Below are 21,904 nucleotides of genomic sequence, written 5' to 3' on the forward strand. Positions count from 1 at the left end.
TACAGTATGCTGAAGATTTTACCCCAGCGTTGTATTATTTTCTCTCCACACTCCACCAGAAAATTTGCACCAGCCCACCTGAGATGGAAAGGAAGGAAGAGAGGAATCAAGCCTAGAACCCAACAGTAGAAGTTGCTGCCCAAGGAGGAAAAGCAGGCATATCAGGAAGGAAAAGGGTGGAGAAAGAAGCAGCAGCACTGAAAGAAATCTGAGGTGGGAACACTGAAGACAGTCTCACAGAAAGGCATGAGACTCCAGAAGTCAAACAGAACGGAATAAATGATATATCAAAGGTATCTAAATACCAAAAGCTATGCAGAGAAAGTAGAAAGAAAGAGAATAAAGGGACAACTATAAATTACTATAAAAAGGTTGACTGCTTCAACTGGGAGTATTCCCTCTCTTCACTCCTGCCTCTTCTGGAGTGCCCACAGGAGTCATTGCTTGCACAGTGGTCTCTGCCTCAGAGGGACAGAGAGGGGATTATCAGGCTACTGGAGCAAACCTGAGATGGGCTGACAACGGTGGTGCTGTCTAAATTACTCAGCACTGACTTAACAGACCACTTTTTTAAAATCTTGGGCAAAATATGCAGAGTATGTAGCCACAAATTATTTTAGGAAGTCATCTTTGTATCCAGAGTCTTCTGTGACAGCTTTATTTGGTTTAGAGTGTGGAAAAGGTGGCAAGGAAGTGGGTGCACATTTATAGGCACTTCTCTCCCTGGCAGCTCAGCACAACCAAAGGCAGTAAACACATTCCATGTGGATCTAGTATTTACCTTCTCATCTGACACAAGACCTCATTATCTTACAGGATGCAGAATAAAGTGTGACCATTAGACAGTATAATGACATATTCTCCAGGAATGAAGATAATATTGTAGCATTATAACTGACTCTCTCTGCACTTGGCAGGGTCAGGCCCAAAGCTACCCCTGACAACCATGTTCCTACACCTTTACAGCATTGTCTGCACTTGGCCTTTGACTATAGATATGATAAAAAAAAACAGCCACTAAATCCCAACTGTTCTATGTTGCTTCATAAAACAACTTTATTGCTCTTGTGCTTGTGTTAAAACTATGGGATAGTAGCATGGGCCATAAGAATACTTTTACAAGGGTAACATACACTCTGTTCTACATAAGCCAATGAAAAGCTCATAGAGCATTGTGAGGGTGAGCACAGAACTCCAATTCACACATCACTCCCCTTCTCCTTGGCAAATGTAAGCCAAGTGAACCTTCTACAGAAAGGACCACTTTTCCCCTGTGGTACTTTCATTACTAAGTATTTTACTTAACAGATACAATTAAAGCCCACAGATAACTCTCAGTGTGGACTTTTATTGCAAACATTATAGGCTGGTGTGTTCAAAAAAGCAGTTGTGAATAACATATAGAGCAGGCCACAGTATTTTATCCTGCAACTATAAAGGTTTATTGTGCTCCTCCAAGAAAAAGCTAATCAAAATAAAAATCAAAGGGGACAAAGCAGCACATTCAAGTATCACACAGTAAATTCACAAAAGACAAGCCAACCCAATGCAACAGCTACCACTGTTGTTGAACTAGCTCGCTGTGGGGAAACTAGATCTCACTAAAAAGTAACACCCAAAAAAGGGTACAGATTTTCTCTTCAGAATATCCCAACTAAAGATTAAATACTTCTGCTAACCATACTGACTTAGAATTATTTTTTAAAATTGAAAATCATTACTGGAAATTAAGTTTTAGCAATGAGGAAAAATACCTACAAACCTGATTTGATGAACAAGAAAAATCTTTCTAGAGGCAGAGATTTTATGAAGAAGCCAGAGCTGGCTACTACTGCTCCTGACAAAAAACAGACACACCAATGCAGGGGCTGTTGAGCTCAAGTGAACTGTGGAGGAGGAAAAATACAGACGAAGAAATGGAAGTTTTGGGATGTGGGAGGGTTGGCACATGCTTGCATGAACTTTCTACTGCTCTGTTAACCAGGCAGGCAGCACAGCCCATTCCCAGGGGCTCTATCAAATTCAGGGGTGTTTTTTTTGTTTGTTTGGTTTTTTTGTTTGTTTTTTGGTTTTGTCCAGATGGCCTAATTTTGTCTTATAGAGACAGACAATCCTGCAGGCTTTTTCCACCTGTAACTTCTTATCTCTGGCTCTGGTGATGACAGCATGATGGCTACCACTGTGAAAAAGACACTTAAAAAAGATTTACCCAGCAATGGAAAGGAACCTATTGGAGGAAAAAATAATGAATTATTCCATGAATAACTGGGCTCCTTGCAATGGAACTGCAAGCACAGAGAAACGCTGGCCCCTCACTCACCCTGGCAGAGTGGCTGTTCCTGAGGTGGAACAGGGCAGGGCAAGCCCATGCAAGAGCTTGGAAACAGAAAGCAAAGACGTTCTGGAGCTGGATGTGGCCACAATGCTAGAAAGGAAGCTGCAGAGGTGGCTCCATGCTCTGCCCCATGACGTGCACAGCCCTGCTCACAGAGCCTTCCCTCCCTCCTCTGACCTCAGCTGCAACAACCAAAGGAAGGAAGTGTGCAGGGATCTGGGGAGGTGGAAGGTGCTGTGATCACCCTGGGTGGAAATCCAGCCCTCCACCCAGGCCTGCCCCAGACTGCTCATACCCGCAATGAGCATGGCAGCAGCACGAGTGGCTGCTGCCAACCTGCACCTTCATTTTGGGGCTCTCAAAACTGTTCCCAAAATAACAGTTCACACTTACAGTGAAGTCCAGCGACACAGCCAAGTAACAAGCCAAAACACTGAAACACACTATTATTTTAAAGCATCAAACATTTTTAACAGGTATTTACCTTCTGTGCTATCGAAAGACTCACTACCCTTTAATAACCTATGTCTAGCCCTGAGCCTACAGCTCTTTCAAGCACTGAAAAGCTTAGATTTTGAAGATGGGGAAATTTACACTGTGATGCGCAATAACAAAACTTTCTGGGTGTCACTGTCAACAGGAGTTCCCATTTTAGTCTGATTTTGTAAGAGGTAAGAACAATGCAGATTAGCCTGCAAATCAAAAAGTCTCAGAAATCAACTCTGTAGACACATAACCATTTTGAGAAGTTGTACAGGAGGCTGCTGCTGTTTCACATTGTGATTAATGAAACTCATGTTTCATAATTACTTACAGATCCTGTAGACCCAACCAGCAAAATCTCGAATAAAAACTCCCCCAGATGAGTGGCAAGAGCTTTGCAAGCTTATTACAAGTGACAGCTCCCTGTTGTGTATCCAGAAAACCTCCACAGGGAAGTTCAGAGACACCCACATGAACACTATTATCATAGACAAAGTTAACTACAAATTAACTACATCATTCATCAAATGAAATTTCAATATTCCTACACTGTTATTTCATTTTGATGTGTTTTTCACCCAGGAAGCTCACTCCTTCTGCCCTTGCACAGCTCCTGCACCACCTCATTCATGCAGCCAGCCAGCCCCTCTGCAAACACATTTCCAAAAAACTTATCCAAGTAGCACCTTTTTTTTTTTTTTTGGAAGGATCACCTGGCTTAAACTCATTTCATAAAGGAGAGTTGACAGCTAATATTTACTTACCTTCTGCATTTTTTTCACATCTACCTAGGATTTAATTCCTATAGATAATTCCTACACACACACAAACAGCATTTATTTGTGTGCGCATACCTGCATTCTTCCTGAAAATACTGACTCGATGCAAACCAATAAGTTATGTTGATTAAATATGTTGCAATTATGTAGTTTAAGTTCCTCCAATGAAATATAACTTTGAATAGCAAGTGCACTATCCCCTTGTATTTCCAAATGAAATGTGGGGAAAATCCCAAGAATTCCCATTTGATCTGCATATTCAGGATACAGACTCAGGAAAGGTGATATTAGGAATGTTTTTACTGTCTAAAAGGAAGAACTTTATTTCATGTCTTATGAAGTGAATGTTTCTATTTGCCAAAATTATGGCCCATGAGGACAATGCTGACTGGCATAAATGCGGCAGACATGCAGCAGACCCTGTGAGGAGAGAGAAAATTCAGAATTTGGAAGGAAACAGCATGATAAAGGAAGTCAGGAATACTTAAAACAACAAACCACTGAAGACAATTTTATTCTGGCTTTAAAAGTTCCTGGAAAATTCTCCTTTCTAACTAATTTAGTTCCTCAGGCTGATCCCTAAGAAAAGTTAAAGTGGAAAAATCCATAAGGAAAACATCCTAATACAACTACAGGTATAGGAATAACCAATTCACAAAGTATTAACTTTAAAATATAGCTAATACTTAGGTATAAATTAATAAAAGGACTCAGGTATTAATCATAAAATGTAAACTATCTATTCTCCTTGCAGGCAAAAAATACTTATTAAGGGACTATTTATTTATTTGTCACCTTAGTTTTATTTTGTTTTAGATTTTCATTTTACAGTTTCAGAAAAACACAGATAGTCAGACATCTTATTTAAAGTCAATTCTTCTGCCTCACCCACTACCATAACACTTCAATATCACGAACAGGGAAAGTTTTGCATTCCTGAGGAATACAAAGCAGTATTACAAGAACTGAATGGACAAATAGAGGCACAAACCTTCCACTACAGGTGGACCACATCAAATGCCATCAATACTGAAAGCATTTCTCAGCAACATCAGCCTCATCGTTCTTCATCTGGCTTGTCAGCTCTTTTGGATCCATAAACCAATATTGCCCAGGCAACTGAGTCCTCCTGGTGTGCCTCTAAGTACTGTTTAATGGTTGCTTGAGGAAGGGAAACTTGATCAAGTCCCCAAGCTGCCTTTGTATGGATTTTGGTAAGGGCTGGTGAAAAAATCCCCTCATCCTTGAAGGGCTATAGCAATGAAAGAGCTCGAGGTGAAAGAAAAGCTTTCCTATAGTCACCAGAGGGAAAGCCAGGAAGAAACAGCTGGGATTTTAAGGCATTATCACAGACTTCTGACAATCCTTTACAAATGACCTCATCTTGTAGACAAGACCATCTGAAAACCACCAAGCAGTCAGAAGAATGAGACAAGAGATAATGGATCTGAGGTCTTGAAACGGTTTCAGTACCATGTCCTCACACTGCATCACACAGAGGAAATTAGTTTCACCTCCAAGATCAGACCCTTCTTTTGAAGTTCAACAACTTGCTCCATGTCTTTGTCTCACCTTGCTAAAGTACTGAGATAGCGAACAGTCAGAGACAGCTGATACCAAAATGGCTTCAGCAGGATGAGTTGTACCTTCCCCAGAGTCTCATCAGGAATTAGGCATTTGATCCTGGCTTGCTATAAGTCCAGGTGACCAACAGTCAGTCAAGTGTGCACAAGGTGGACACCTTCACTGTTCATACAGTTCAATATATCATGCTATATTTGAAGAAAGACTCCTTCAGCAAGTGAAGTGTTGGCTTTTCCACAGTTCCAAGAGCGAAGTGAAGGTCACCAATCCCACTCCTGCACATCTATCCAGAAGTGACCGACACCTACCTGGAACACAACAGAGATGTATACTACTAGAGCAGTACACATCTCCGCAATTGCTGCAGGGGACTACAATCACACATCTTCACAGAACCCCATGCTCAGTTTTACCTAATTTTGGACTAGAAACCATCCTCTCCATGGAGTTTAATTTATTGTGTGCATATATATATGTGTGTGTGTATATATATATATATATACACACACACACACACAGTTTTTGGCTTTGTAGCAAATTGGAACATATCCATTACTACTTTAAAACAGGGTCTTTACCCTGCCACTATTCCATGCACAGGCTTAGTAATACTGGCTTTTTCGACTGCTTTGCTCCTCTCTCCCCCTCCCCTTGGCTCACTGGCACTGCAGAGAAAGCTAATAGATGTACTCAGTATGTGTTTTACAAGGTGGCTGTTAGCATCCCCTTGGTGTGCTCAACTGTAACAATTCCCAGGAACTGTGCACCGTGTTCCATTTTTAGACCCACCACTTTCTCTGTAAAGCCATGAGCACAGTGCTGGCCTTGCAACTTGTGGAACTTTAAAATAAAAAGCAGACCCCAAAGTGCTGAAAGGCAGTGAGGCTTCTGGGAAGGTAGATAACTCCACAAGCTATGTTATCTTTTAACACTGCTGCCAGATTAGCAAAGATGGCAAAGTTCAGACAATCTGAACTGGCAGTAAATTATTATTGCTCTTTTTAGACCTGCTGAAAATAAATAGGGCCAGCCTGTAAAATGTCACATTGCATACAATTCAACAGCTACATTTCTGCCTAATTTTGGATTTCATGATTTCTAATTCCTGTGTTTGTCTGCAGCTGACTTTTCCTCCACAGTTTCCTCTTGCAGTTATAGTGCATATGAAATACTTTTTCAGACCAGGAAGTGCAGTGTGAAAAATCCCAATCGGTGAAAAAAAGGCCAAGAACCATCACATTATGGGCTAATTATCAGTGCTCGGAATTAAACTCCTTCTAGAAGCTGACTGAAAATTTGGTTTCATAAACCTGTTTTGTTAATGCAAACAGTGAGATGTATTTCACATCTATAATGAAAGATGGGAAGGTTCAGGGAGCCATCTAAAGTAAATTCCTTTGAACAGTGCAATCAGCTCCTTTAAAGTCCTTCAAAGTGATAAAACCAGTGATAACACAAAACATTCCTGAGGTAGCAGGATGAGAAATCTTCTCCCACAATCTGAGATCAGGTATGGAAGCAATACAACCATAGGGGTTTTTTAAAGGTAGAGCAAACTCCTGGTGGGCCTCTAACTGTCATGGAAGAATTTTGTTGAACTTTCTATTATAAAGGTAAAACAGACTCTAAATACTTAAAATAAATATAAACCCCTATGCACCCTTCACACAGTGCACCTATTCCTTCCTCATATATACAGCTCCAAATGAGGTACATACCTTGTAATAACACTTAAGAGTCTAAACCAGTGCCAATTGGTTATCTATTTTTGGAAAGATATCAATATTTTCAAAGCGCAAAGCACATGCAGATCACCAATCATTAGCAGTGATGTAAAAATACCAACATCAATATCAGTGGACTAGTGGTGACAGGGAATGCAGCTGGAAAACAGCACAATGACAGGCTGGTTCAGTGCATTTACAATTTTTCTCGATACAAACATCTCACAATAGGCAACTGCAGACATGCTGCTACCCCTCCCCCCTCCTACTGGCCTTCAAAATTCAAACCTGATTCAAATCACCTAAAGCATATTAAAAGAAAAAAGATGTTCATTATAAACATAGCAAGCCTCCCCCAAACACTTGTTTTCATTTAAAATTAGATACTCACCTCTCTAACAAATAAATTTTCTGCTTTTTGTTCTGCATCTTCAGGTACGGAAGGATACAGTGTCCTGATTTCCAGTGAAATTGTGTCTATCTGACAATAAACAAAAAATGTGCAATTTAGTCAAAGGCAAACAGAACAGCAGTTTTGTCTCAGGAAGAGGTTAAGAACCTTGTTATCATGGCTTGCATTTTTCAGCTTGTCATGCAGCCAACACACATGCATACCAACAACTGCAGCCCAGCTCCTGCCCACACACACTATTCAATACTATCAGCTAAGGCATTAATTAGCAAGCAAGAACAGTGTTCGAGTAGATTTCTGGGAATAAAGCTGTTCCAAGCAAAGTTCCTTCAGTCTCTGAGGTTTCTGATAAAAAAAAAGTCAAGTCTTCCTTACATCCTCTCCCAGAAATATATGCCAAATCCAAGAGTGCTACTTTCTTCCTCCACTTCCTTTCTCCACTTCATGCCTTTCTGGCAAGGAATGTGGAGACAGAACTAAAAGCTTTGACTCTTTTGAAAGGAGAAGAGAGGAGTAGGGTCCCCCCAAGAAGCTGCAAAAGGGAGTGCCACAGGACAGCTTGGTGGCCGGAAAGCAAGGAGAACCAGGCAGCAGCTTCTCAGAGGGACATTCCCACCTGTGGGCACAGGCAGGAGGACAGGGCCAACAAGGGACTCCTGCCACTGCCTGAAGCCTCTTCCAGCCTCCACAGCCTGCACAAATTAAGCCCTTTTTCTGAAAGCAGCTGCTGGCTGAGCTGTCTTGTCAGGCCCCAGAGCAGGAAACCACAGAGAGAAGTGGATCTCCTGAAGTTCTCCACAAGGAGCCAAGCTTCCCTTAGTTCCCAGCAGGCCAACAAGAGGCCAGGGCCACCAGCAGTGCCTGTGTGACCCAGGACCCCTGTGCTGGGGTCGGCCAAGGCAGCCACTTCACAACAGGATCACAAGAGGAAGCTTTGGGGTATTTTCAATTAACCTATATATCTGTCCCACTCATTTTCTCTGCCATAAGAGGAGAAAACAACCAAAATCAACACCCAGCAGCCTAGATTATGCTCTCAGTTACAATGGAGTAACTCTGTCACTCAAGACAGCAAAGGACTGAAACCCAGACAAATCTGGCCTCCCAAACCCATTTTCTCTTCCATTACAAAAAGACCCACGATTTCCAGAGGAAGGCCTGTGGCCCACAACTCTTTAATGTGAAGAATCATTACGTACTAATACCATGACGCAGCTTGCAGTACCTACTGCATCCCTGGCGGCTCTCTTCCATATCCTCAGCCTCAGACTAAAAGGTGATGTTTTTTTTCTGTAAATTGAAGCACCCAAACTCTACATGATGAGTGCCTGGATATAATGGACTGCATTTTTCCTTAGAGTTTACACGAACCACTTTGATTTTCTCCCATCACTTTCCACATGAATAGCTATGAAAGAAAGGCACATATCACTCAGGCAGAAACATCATGGGATCCCCCAAACTTTTTCTGTTTCAGCTGGAGAGCTCAGCATACAATATGATTAAACCCTGGCTCTCACAAAAAAAATGATGGGGGTGTCAGACACCAGAAAGTGAAAAAAAATCCCATTGTTCTGATAAACTGAGCACAGTTTCCTAAATGTGGGTTCTTGGGCTCTACTCAGCTGTGTTATCAATGCCTGCATGAAGTGCTTTACACAGTCATTGAGTCTATGAGTATAACAGACAGAAGATGGAGAAGTATGAATTTTCAGGCTATGTTTAGTAAGAGATGTCTGAATTCTTGGTTGCTTAGGGACTTCCCAGCAGTACCCACAGTCTCTGGAATGCACCTCATTGCTTTTACTTCACACATACGTGACATTTGAAGCAGTAATGTTTTTTCAGCAGTCATGACAAGACGCAATCCCTGAGCACAGCTGAAAAGCCTGGGGTGCCCCTGTAGCCCATGATATGGAGCTCTTCCCAGGGCTGGGCCCTGCAGCCATGAAGCACCCTCCTCCCAGCACATACAGCACTGCTGAAGATCTGCTCCTCTTCCCAGACTGAGGCAGAGTGGGAGGCCACAGGAGAGGAGATGAAATGTACTCTGTACCTCACACTGACCCTGTCACGACGGTGAATAAGCTTCAGAGAGAGCAACAGCCTGTTCTGCTTGCCCACAGCAAAACTTGCCTGCTCCATGTATTGCACAGAAAGTAGTTTCCAGTATTTTTTTATAGGTAGGACATATAGCAAGTAATTTCTTTTTACCTAATACAACACTTGTCAACTGATATGAACACACTGAGACAGGCAACATCTGCCTTAGTGGGGCCATTGTGCCTCCCTCTCCTTACACAGCCTGATAAAAATACTGTAGCTGAACAAGACAGGTAACCCAAGCCCACTGTTCTGCCTGTGGTGCCCTTCCCAGGTGCACTTGAAAGAAAGAAACAGAGCCCTGCAAACCTGAGAAATCGGGTAACACTGGGCTTGCTGCCTTTCTAGACTTTGACAAAGAATACCACAGGTTTATTTACAAAGAATTGGGACATGGAAAATGTTATATATTGTTATATTTAAACTTGTCTTAAAAACTACAAAGCACTTCCCTTCTGAGAACTAGTTATGTTTAACCACTTAGCTGCAAAAGCTTGGCCACAAAGGCACTTCCTGTTCATAGTCGATTACTTTCAAAGTTAAATGCTCCTAAAGGCTGATCAGGCACGGTATTATTCACCAAAACGGCTTTATTCAGAAAAGAACTAAATTTCAACAACAGAACATGTGCTTCTGAGTCAGTCACCCAAAAAATCAAAGATTTTATTTAGAGAATTCAGTATGTGTAAATGTGCTGTGAATTCAGCCTAATTTCTAATGTTTAGGCAATCATGGCAATTGTCTGTTCAAGCCAAAGGCCAATTACCCTCTCATTTGTGCATGCAAACTGTGGTAATCAAATAATGCAGGTATCAGCCTAAAGCATTCAAGTCTGTAATTTTTCTGAATTATTTTTAATTTATTTATATAAATATCCTATATCTAGCCATGATTTCTGGCACTGCCAGGCTGTCTTATTTGCATAAGCTGTTGGCCCCAGGTGTTGGATGAGTTATAAGGTGCAATTTCCCTAAGCACCTTCTCTTGCCACATTCACCTTCTACAATGAAGCATGGAAGTTAATACTGCTCCTTTTCAAACACTGATTAGGAATAATGTTTTCAGGCAGTGACTACTTCCCAGTGACATGGCAAATTTAGCATTTGAAAATGGAGTTCAAACTCCATTAGCCATTTCAAACATTTTCAGTCTGAATCTATTCTGAATAGCTTTTAGTCTGAAAGCACGTTAGCAGTGGTTAAATCTTTAGAGGGATGCATCAACAATGATGATATTTACTTCCTGCAAAGGCCGCCCTTTGGAGAGACCTAACCACACACGAGCTGACATGTTCCTCCCTGGTAATACTTACGTTCAAGCTCTCTAAAGAAAAGCTGCTCAGCCCCACTTTCATGCAAGTAAACAGATTTACTTAATGTTACCAAAACCTGCAATGAGTTAGTCCATCAAATTAAAAAGCAGGCTAAGATGCAACTATGCTGTACAAATACCATGGTGCAGAGGCTGTTGTGGTACAGAGCTCCCTGACAGGCTGCAGTCCCAGCACAGATCTCACCACCTGTGCAGGCTGCAAAGAGAAAGGAAAGCAGAAACAGAGCACATTTAAAGGACAGATTTTGCCCTATCACTCCCTGAATCACATTCAGTGTGAGAGGCTATGCTTTGCTGACTGCATTAAACAGTTGGAATGCATCCTTAGGAGTCCAGATACCTCTCACTGTCCTGCTCCTGCCAGCCCATGCAAATGTGCATGTCAAGGATACCCATAACACCATTAGTCATGAGAGTAATGGACTCAATTTCTGCTCCTCTAAGAATGAGCAGATACTCCTTATCACATGGGAAAGTGGGAGCTAAGTCATGTGCTATTTGATGTAACTCATGATCTCACCACTGTAACTCTTCTGATCTTAGAAATAACAGTCAGGTTTCCAGGGGTTTTTCCAAGGAGGCTCCAAGGCCTGCACTTCCAGCTGCCCCTATAGGACACATTTCATGTGAAGAGGCAGTGTCCTTGATGACTCTTGCTCCCTCCCCTTACGGATGTATCTGGTTCTGTTATGAACTTCTGTATCCAGATGAACAACTTTTGTCCCTGCACAGCATCTAGAAAGCAAAGGTTTCACAACTTGAAAAATAGGGAGATTTTGGCTTTTGTTCAGAGCTAAAAAAAAGAAGCTTGGAAACAATCACGCCTGCAGTGATGGCAAGTACAGCAATTGCACAATTCAGCTCCTTTTCTTCTAAGGCCTCTGTGATACTTGGAGGGAACAGGGCTCCCAGGTGGGCTTTCAGAAGCTCAAAGAGTCAGGAGCACATCAGACTGACCCTTCAACAGGTTTTGCATTATACAAGCAAGTTTTGCCATTTTACACCTGTCCTGAATTTAGGCAATGAATTATAGCTTCTATTGCAGGTTGAAAACCAGGCATTCAGCCATATTTATACAAATAGTTTTTAAAAGTCTGAGTTCCACTTTTCAAACAGATTTAGGAAAGTCATACATGAGAAGGAGGAACAAATTTTCACGACCCAGGGAGTTTAACATGCTTTTATAGTTTACAAATTTAAGTGATCATTAAATACTTTCATCTACCTTTTTAAAACAATTAACTTATATTTATCAACATACCATTAACATACACTTAGTTACTAAACCTGCACACAAGCAAAGCTATTAGCAAAGGAGTGCTGAGCCTGTTGCCACTAAGGAAGAGCAGCTGTGATTTTAAGCAAGACTTCAGATCCTGGAGAGATTTGAAAAGAGGCTGCTGGGCATTCAGTGACTTTCCAAAGGATGGAAGAAAATATAAAAAATTACTTATGAAAGGATACAGCAATTATTTTGTTTGGATATATGACAGTGCCTAGGAGCAGAAGTACAGATGTATGACAACAAATCCAGGCAACAATAAGATGTCAAAGGTTAAAGGTGGGAGTGAGACCAACTTGAAGGAAGGTATAACACTTCCTTCGTGGCCTCCTTTCTGGCAAACACATAGCAGAAAAGTGAGAAATAGGAATCCCAGACAGCAGCAGTTCCAGTTGTTAAGGGGAGTGTGGCCAGGTTTGGGGAGCAGAAGGTAAAGGAAGCAAAGCAACCCAATGGTGAGGATGCAAAACTACCAGGATCATCACCAAGCTTGCCTTTTTATAAGTACAACAGGAAGGCAATCAACTCCCTCTTACTACCACCAAGAAGTACAGTGTAAGTTCTGCTCTGATGCATTGCTGCAGAAATTTCCACTGGCCATTATTTCACAGCACAGCAACAGAAGGGATCCAGGAACAGGTGAAACTTGAAGCTGAGCTGACATGCTTTTTCTGAAATGGAAAATGGACTTTGGGCAGGCAAATGAGTTATAAGGAAGGAATTGCTAGGAAAACAAGAAGTGGAACTGATGTGAATCGATTATTTTTTATTTTTTTTAAGGATTATTAAGCATGATTACAAAAGAAGTGAAGTATCTTTTCCCCAGCTGGAATAAAACCAGAGAAGGCATCTGTAATGTATACACCTTGTACTCTTCTGCGGAGATGCAGGGGAATGGAAGAATACAGTCTATCAGACACTGATATAAAGAATTCTCTGCTGTTCCACAGACTTCACATAAGATGTTAGAAATGACAAACAGAAGTCTTGTGAGAATAACAGCATTCTCTTTGAATGCAAGTAAAAAGAGAAACAATTCTGAGATGAAACAACAGCGACAATAATTCACCCATATCTGATGCATGTGGTGAACACGACAGATCCAAAAATTGGAAATCATTATTAAAAGCAGAATTTTCTCCTCTGTCCACTGCCTCAGCTAACTCTTTTGGTTGGGGTTTCACTCTGAAGAGACTTTTGCCTGTAGGATGTGCTCACCCACAGGCCCAAGCTGGGGCTGTGTCAACACTGAGACATGAAGTCTGCAGCAAGTGTAATCATTAGCAGTTAAACAGGGCCAGCCACCATTTCCTCGGGCATTATCACATCAAATCCCACTCAGAGTCAGCCTGGGCACCTCCTAATTCAGTCAGACATGGACCTCTTTCTACTCAAATGTCTGACCCAGACTTTTGTGCACAGGTGCTATTCCAGCAGGAGAGAGCAGGATTAGAAATAGATATTCTGCAACTGGAACACCTGCCTGGTACAGAAGCTCTGCAGTCCTGTCTGGTGACATAGGCTCTTGCCACTGACACTGACTTCAACAGGTGATAACAAAGATAAGAGAGGTTTATTGCAAGGATATGGACCCTACCTACCACTGCCTTTGCTCTTCTGTGAGTACAGACCATCCCCACCATGCAAGTACCTCTCTCATCTGTCTTGATCTCTTTTTTCTTATTATTTTTTGAATTTAGATAGATTATGCCAAATGGTTGCAAAGCATAACACAGAGGAAACAAAATAGAAGTAGCTACTAAAATCCAGGCAACAACTGCTCAAAATAAATGAAAATAAGGATATGAACATATGCTTGACAGACAGAGGTCTTTAGCAGTAGGACAAGATTCTTCTTTTCACTGAGAAGGTTTGCTCCATGGACTTGATCTCAGTTACTCTAAATCAAAGGGCTCAAGAGCCTTGTACATACAGCACACAGTATGTCTAGTCAGCTTTGTTATGCTAATTTCATAAATTGACAAATGCGCAAAATGGCTAAAGGAATTAAAAATAATGAGGAAATCTATTCTGTTTAGCTTCTTTCAATCCCATGAGCACATTAACTCAGTTATTGCCACCAAGGAAATAGAGCCATTTAGTAAAACAAAGCAGTCGATTAGATTAAGCTGCCCTCCTAGGACAGGAGCAGTACCATGAGCTGATGGGAAGGGCCCTCACAGAGCAGTTACAATTGGTCACAAATTAAAATGTCTTTCCATTAGAAAATGCCTATTCATCAAAACCTAAATGTTTTACAAAGTTGGGGTGATTTTGCAGAAGTTGCTGTTCAATGAAGGCAATCTGCCTGTGCACTTGCCTGGTAACACAGCCCCCCAGCCACCCTGCTGACCACCCCAGCATTGCCACTGGAGATCTGCCCTGGGCCTCCAGGCTCTCCATGTCTTTGCAGTTTGCCAAGACAAGCAGGATGAGGTCAGGCAGCTCCATGGCTGTGGGGTCGGGGATCCCCTGCCTCTCAGTGTCCCACCATGAGAGCTTTCCTCAGCACCAGAGACTCTATCTAGTGGCCAAATACATCAAACATAACAGGATCAGAAGTTACAGATTAAATTGGACTAAATCAGACTATAATAGTAGGGAGAGATCCTAGGACTGGCCAAACGACCACTGTGCTGAGAAACAGAGAAGTATACATTATAGAATAACATGTTTAGTGAGTTCCTGAAATGTATCTGGGAACAACCAGGGCTTAAAGCTTTATCTAACCCTGAGCAGTAAAGTCATGCATATGTAAATGTCAGAGGAAAAAAAAACAACCCAAAAGCCAAGTGAATTTGGTGAGAGGGAAGTATGGCATTTTGCATGAGTTAAGAAAGTCTTAGAGAGCCCTTGGACAACTTCTGGCACTCCCTCTAGCAATGGAGATTAAATCAAAGAGCAGAACAAACCTAAGAAAAGGAATAACACATATTTGCCTTGTACTTACTGAAAAGTCATCATCAGGGAACAATATCAGATCTTTAAACTGGCTGTCCCCAATATTTTTTTCGATCTCTGTGATAACAGCCTCATAATCCAAAGGCTCCAAGAGTTTGGGTTTTTCCTGCTGTGGAAAAAAAAAGAAAAGATCAGGTGATCTCTCTACACACAAATTTGTTTTCCTCCCCCTTCATAAACTGACATCTGTTGCTTTTTTGCTTTTATACACCAAAGCATGAATAACTTCTCCCCTCATTCCATTCTGTTCAGCTTGTTGCATCTGAGCTTGTGCACTCGAGTGAAGTGAGGAAGCTGGGCCACTTGCAACAGCCACTCTCCATCTCACAACTCCAGAGCAATCTGTCAGCTTATTACAGAGACCAAAACCACCAGCTTAATTTACCTGGAATTCTCTTTCTCCATAAATACATCAAGAAAATTGATGGATACAGTTTGAAGTGAACATAGATAGGACTTTGAGCTAATATGTTTCAGAATAAGAAACCTACTTATTTCTTCACTGTTTTACACAGTCCCCACCTTTTGAACTGCTGGCAGTTTGTGAAAGCCACCATATTGTTTTACTTGGCAATAACCCAAGATTATTCTCCTGGGATAAACTGGCATCCATCTCCATGGTTTCTCTTGTCAGAAAGCAGGACTAGTATCATCACAGCAGTACTACTATTGCCTGAAACAGCAGTAAAGTAAGAAACCACCACAGGAAAAAGTAAAGTCACATTGTCCTGAAATACACCCCAAAAATAGAAAGAGAAGCCTGCCTGACATGCTAGAATACATTAAACAAATGAAGAGTCATGTACTAGAGTGAGAACATTTACTCAATTCAAAGATGTAAGCATCAGGAAGAGTGAATGAGAAAGGGCAAGAACTGCCAGAAGGGATGGAAAAGAATGTGATAAAAGAGAAAAAGGACGCTAGTGGAAAGCAAATGCAGAAACATTTACACTCTCAGTCTGGTGCAAAAGTGGACATTAGACAAGACTGTATTTTACCTACTGTTCTTTCATTGGGCTATCCGGGACTATAAAGTTTCCCTCCATCTTCCCTTAATCAAAACCAAGGTGTATTGAAAAAGAAAGCTTTGACATCTCCATAAAACAAATTTCTCCAATGAGAATGTCCATCATATATGATTTTACTTATCTCATTCATGTATGGTCCATTATATATATAATGATTCAAATGTAATAGTCCCTCTCCCTTTTGACTTTGTCCTAGAAAGTTCTTGTTTTTTTCAGTAATCACAGTCATCTCAAGATTTCTTGTGAACATTGTTTCCCTTCTATATTGAGTCCAAGACTCACCTTGGCATCAAATGCATCTATGAAAAGTTTAATTAGCATCAGCAACACAGCCACACAAAATAGATTAAAACATATGAATACACATGTTCCTAGAAAGTTATTCAATTGCTGAACAGCTGATGCAAGAATCACAGAACTCAGGACTTCTGCAGGTCACCTACTCCAACTCCCTCCTTAAAGAATCAAAGCTCCACCAAAGCATGGCGACACAATTAAAAAAGTTAGAACTGCTTCTTCAGCAGATCAATCTTTTACCTCTCTTCTCAGTCTATTAACTCTCACAGTCCCTTTTGCACACTTATGAGTTAATAAACTTTTAAAAATCATTAGTATTTAACATTCACAGACCACAAGCACTATCTACTGATGCTGAGACATTAAAGAATTGTAAAAGACAGGCAAGCTCAACACATAACAGTAACAAATCGAAGAAAACCACTTTAATGTTTGATTTAGATTCTGTGACAGGACTGGATTCTGGTTTTGTGATGTCCAGTTAAGACAAGGAGCCCTGCTAGGACATGAGACTTCATATTAACCCAGCCACAGCACCTTAAGCTGCCCCAAGCTGGTACTTGGCCCTGGCCTGCCCCAGCTGACACACAATGATCCAGTCCTGCTCAAGAAGCTCTTGGGCTGAGTCTCAGCCATATCCCTCAGTAAGGTTTCTCTCTGTTGTTTGCCGACAGCAGTTCCCCACAGGAACTTAATAGGGTCAACCTGGCCATGTCACCATACACAGCTTGCTCTCATTCCCTTCCAAACTGTGTTAAGTCCCTGCAGTATCATCTTGACAGGAGTTTCAGACTTTCTGTCATTAAATCTGTCATTGCATCTATTTATTAAATATTCATCTATAAACATACATTTCAAGGAGTTAAAACCATGAAGAGAAAACACCAGTGCCCACTGAGTGTACCATCTGGTTTTGGTAACGATGCCAAAAGACCTGAACAAAGTTCATGCAGTACAAGTTCAGCAGGAAGCAAACTTGTAGTAGTGCAACTGTTACCTTCAGTAGGAAACCTTATAGCAACCATTTACAAGGAAACTCATAGTAAAAGTGAAAAAAATACATACGCTGACATTTATGATGCACCAGTGCTTCACACGGGCATTTTTTCCTGTGTAGTGGTTTCACTAAAACATGAACATTTTCTGCAGAAAATGTGTGACACTGACTACACTGATAACTCTCCCTTCCCAGAGCTGATACTGTCAGGCTAATGATTCTGCAACAATCTCAACTCTTAGTAAGACATGCCATTGAAATCATAAAATGTCCACTCTCCAAAAAAAAAAAGACAAAATGTGTCAACACAATCTTAATCTTGGTCATATGCTCCTGGGAAACATCATGAATGTCAGTTTTCAAAATCTCCTAAAAAAACATTAAAACATTAAGCAAAAAAATGGCAGAAGTAGTCACCTTCCCATCGAAGTTGTAGACTAGAGAAGAGCTAGGAAAGCCCAGAAATCTTGGGACTTCTCTTGAAATATGGGGAAATCCCATAAAAATGTGTAGCATTTGCAGTTTCTATACCCGTGGAAACTATCCTTTTTGCTGGGGCTGGCAAAAGGAAGAAGTATTCCTTCTTCCCCCTGGAAATCCCTGTAAGGTTGGGGTGAACACAGCTACATCTCCTTCAAAATTAATATCCTGCAGATGTTGGGGCACAAGTTGAGGCAGGGTAAGCTATGTCACATTGCCCTCTCTTTGCTCTTCAGAAACTGGTAATGCTCAGAAACCCACTCCTGAAAGCTCCTCAAACACTCCAGGGGAAAACTCCTTCTTGGCAGCTGCAAGGTCATTTACATGAGACAAGAATACAATTTGAGAAAACCCCAAAGCAGAGGAACACAGCAAGCGTATGAATACCACTGCTCCCACAGCACTAATTCTCTTGCTCTCAGTGCTGCAAAGGGCATGATCTGATGGAAACATTTTAACAGATGTTAACAGAGAAGTCTTTGGAGAAAGATTACACATCTGAACTAAATGCAAGTAGATATGACATTATCAAACCTACTGCAAAACTTTTCAGTGGAGCACTTCAATATTTATGGTGATGTTTTTCTACTCATGCAATAAAAATTACATTCTTCCTTCCATGTCACTACAGCAAAATCCTGTGTAAAATGCAATACTCTATTATGCAAGCTCCCATAAATCAGAGATGCAAGTAATAGCCCATCCTTGTCAATACACTGGCCACAGAGATAAGTTAGTCCCCTGCCAGCATCAAGCATGATGCTATAATAAATGTGACACCTCTCTTCATCAATTCTGCGTGTTCTTACAGACCATAAGACTCTGCTCTGTGGACACTGACTCCATCCCTTGCAGAGCCAGTACTTTGGACTTGGCAAAGCTCTGCAAGTGGTGCAATGCTTGCATCGCAGTTGTGATGGGAAGTGGCAGTTGGTTAGTTAGAAGCTTATCTCTACTGGTGTGGGGTGGCTGCTCCATTTTTTCCTCCCTAGCAGACAGAAGCAGTGATGTTGGGATTAGCAAATTTCTACCTGCAAGCACTAGTAGAGATCTGTAAATGAGCAGGGCTGATTTAAAGCTAATTTAATAATCCCAGCACTGCCTCTTCTCAATTTAACTTGTCTGTTCTTTTTGGAAACAGGCCAACCTGGCAATCTGTGCCAAAATTGGATTATGCTGTCTTGGATTTCTGCAATGCATTTTATATTCTCCATCTCAAGTGAGTAATGAATTTAGTTGTGCTAAAATGGTTGTGAATACATCTAGTAAAAAGGCACTCACTGACTCCTCACCTGCTACAACATTCTCAGCAGTACCATTTACTTCACACCCTGACAGTGCTGTGTAGCTTTGCATGTTGTTGAGCCAGCCTTTCCACACTCTTTTGGAATACTGAAGTGATATTAAATCAGAGCCAACACCATAGGAGGATAATATACTTTCACAGGGGTGAAACTGGCCAGATTCCACCAGTGATATATGGCTTCATTGCCATCACCACCTGGTGTAGGTGAAAAAGGATTATATTTCCCAGTAGTAATGACCCAAAATATCCAAATAAATGATATTACAGAATCAAATATGGTACTTGACTTGCCTCCAGATGCACAGACATTGTGCACTGATGCTAGTACCCATCTTTTCTTCATAATTATATATCATCCTCCTAAAGCTGTATTTATGTGAACACTCCCTGAAGGAGGAAATGATATAACAGAGACCAATAGTCTCTGAACAGTCATCCCAAGAACTTCCCCATTCTAAAAATAAACTAGACTAACTGTTAGGATTTTCTAATGCTTTAATGTCATATTATTCCAACACCAAATCCTGAATATCTAAAATTTATTGAATTTGATAGAGGTGTTAAAAATAATCTCTTCCACACACCAGGAAGAAAAACATTAAGGAAACAGATAAACAGAAAAAAATTAAGTTGCTGGACTTCACTTACCCTAACCCCATATCTGTGACACAAAGATCCATGTTCATAAAGAGAATCAAAACTATTGTGATGGCCAGATTGGTCAAGATCAAGCAACACTCTGATTTTATATTTCATTCAAGCTATGGCTTGTCAAAAATGACAATTCATTCTAGTATACATCTGAAATACTGAAATGGGCACTTAAAAGAGAAAGAGACACTTTTACTGTTACTACAACAATAGCATCATCTTCCTTCGTTTTTTTAGACTTTGTAGTGATATTATTAACCAAACCAAATCCTATCAAAACTTACAACAGCAAATTAAACTGCTTTTTAGGATGACACCAATGTGAAGTGCTTCTCACACTCCTTTGTTCTTCCTTTCCTTTTCACAGTTACATACTGTATTTCTGACATAATGTATGTATTTCTATGTTTTCATAGAAAGTTACTATATGTAGCTAGTTATATTCTACCAGGGCAGGACAACTTCAATTGAATATTTCTTTGCCAAGCCTGTCCAAACTGAAGCTAAAGAACAACCAGGAGTCCATGACTTTTGGAGAAGATGTAGCGTAAAGGCTGAATTTAGCCCTGTCTCAGATATGCCAGAGATCCAGCGTGCCCAGCAGCTCTGAGATGTGCTACTTGCAGCTGCCTGAACACTCAAGGAGCTGAAGCTAGAAAACAATCTGGGTTTTCATGGATTCACCGCAACTTTTGCATTTCTGTAGGACCAACATATGTCTCTATTCGCCACAGGGAAGCAGAGCAGTTTGGTGCCTGGGGTGAATCCCATGGGAAGGATATCTCCACTGGGTGCACCTTTTCCCCTCATCAGATCATGGGTGAGCAGCCTGAGATCCTGTGTGCTCCTGGCAGGGAGTCCCATGGCAGCATTTGTATCCAGGGAGCACAGACAGCACAGCCACTCCAGGATAAAGGTGTCCCCAACACCCTCAAGCAGCTGAGCTGGGAGTGACAGGAATCACCCACTCAAAATATTCTCACCCTACAGGCCTCCCCTTTCTGCTCCCAACACACTCTGCATCATGCTACAGATTTCATTTAAGGAAAATAAGTTTTGCATTTCAAGCACAGAGCAGGCAGTTCAAGGTCTGCAAAAGGTATCCAGGGTATGGATATGGAAGCACAGCCAGAACCAGCAGGCAGACGGTCTCTCCTTTTGATTCAGATCTCCTCCTTTTTATGACTGCTTGGCCTGTTCTGCATTTATTTACAGTCAGCAAACCCTCTGGCCACATTACAAAGGCTTCCTTTGGCTCAGTATGTGATCCACAGTCAACAAATTTATTAAAATTAGTGGTACAAAGAAAATTTTCTTTGACACAACCCTCCCATCTTAAAATACATTCACTTGTCAGGTCCAAAATGTTTAATTTGTCATGACTTTCAGTAAACCTTGGAGAATTGCACTTGGAAAGAACCCAGTCAGGGCTGCACAGCTCAACTAATATACTCTTCAGTGTCAGCACTGAAGCCAACGTGCCAATAAATTTCATTAAGGGGATTGCCAGTTCCCGCACGATTCTGCTACAGAGAAAATCGCGAAGAATTACAAAGAATTCACCCCCAATTCCTAGTGATTCAGAAACTACTTGCCAAAATGCTATAGTACCCATCAGCTCAAGCACAGCAAAAGAAAGGAAACCTGTTGAAGATCCTGCTGGTAGTAATTTTCATTCTTTTAAAGCCTCCTTATTCAAAGAAAATTCTGATTGACACCTATAAGTGACCTGCTTGACTAAATGAGACTTACTTTGTGCAAATACAGCTAGGATAGGATGAATCCCAATTGCTTACATAACCATTATTTTGTGGATCTAAATCTATGTAAAACTGCTTTGTATTATTTTCCAGCTTTAAAAATTACTGTAAGAGAATTCAGAGAATTCAGCATGTTAAATATTTGAAAAATAGAAACACCTCTCATGTGGATGGATGATCTATCTCAGAAAATTTTCCTTTCAACTGGTGGTCCAGCTGGAGCCCTCGGAGCCTCCAGTGGCACATGGAGCTGCTCCAGCACGGCGACTGATGAGCAACCAGGGCTCAGGCTGCTCCAACCACAGAGAACTATTCTCAGGCAACTGTGAGCAACCCACACTTTCTAATAGCTCTTGTTTCTCAAGACGGAATTTATCGTTGCTTTCATTA

General features: G+C 41.2%; 1 protein-coding gene across 7 annotated transcripts in view; it reads right to left on the reverse strand.

The window, feature by feature from the left end:
* Positions 1-21,904, reverse strand: part of DOCK10 (dedicator of cytokinesis 10) — a 144,632-nt gene that overhangs the window by 74,182 nt on the left and 48,546 nt on the right. For 6 of the 7 annotated variants that reach the window (XM_069023828.1, XM_069023827.1, XM_069023824.1 and 3 more), the window contains exons 2-3: positions 14,985-15,104; positions 7,297-7,386 (exon numbers count right to left, since the gene is read on the reverse strand). In XM_069023828.1, coding sequence (XP_068879929.1) covers positions 7,297-7,386; positions 14,985-15,104 — 210 coding nt within the window. The remainder of the gene's footprint in view (positions 1-7,296; positions 7,387-14,984; positions 15,105-21,904) is intronic. The other variant, XM_069023826.1, reaches the window with a different exon arrangement.

This window comes from Aphelocoma coerulescens, chromosome 9 (assembly GCF_041296385.1).
Source record: "Aphelocoma coerulescens isolate FSJ_1873_10779 chromosome 9, UR_Acoe_1.0, whole genome shotgun sequence".
NCBI classification, from domain to species: Eukaryota; Metazoa; Chordata; class Aves; order Passeriformes; family Corvidae; genus Aphelocoma; species Aphelocoma coerulescens.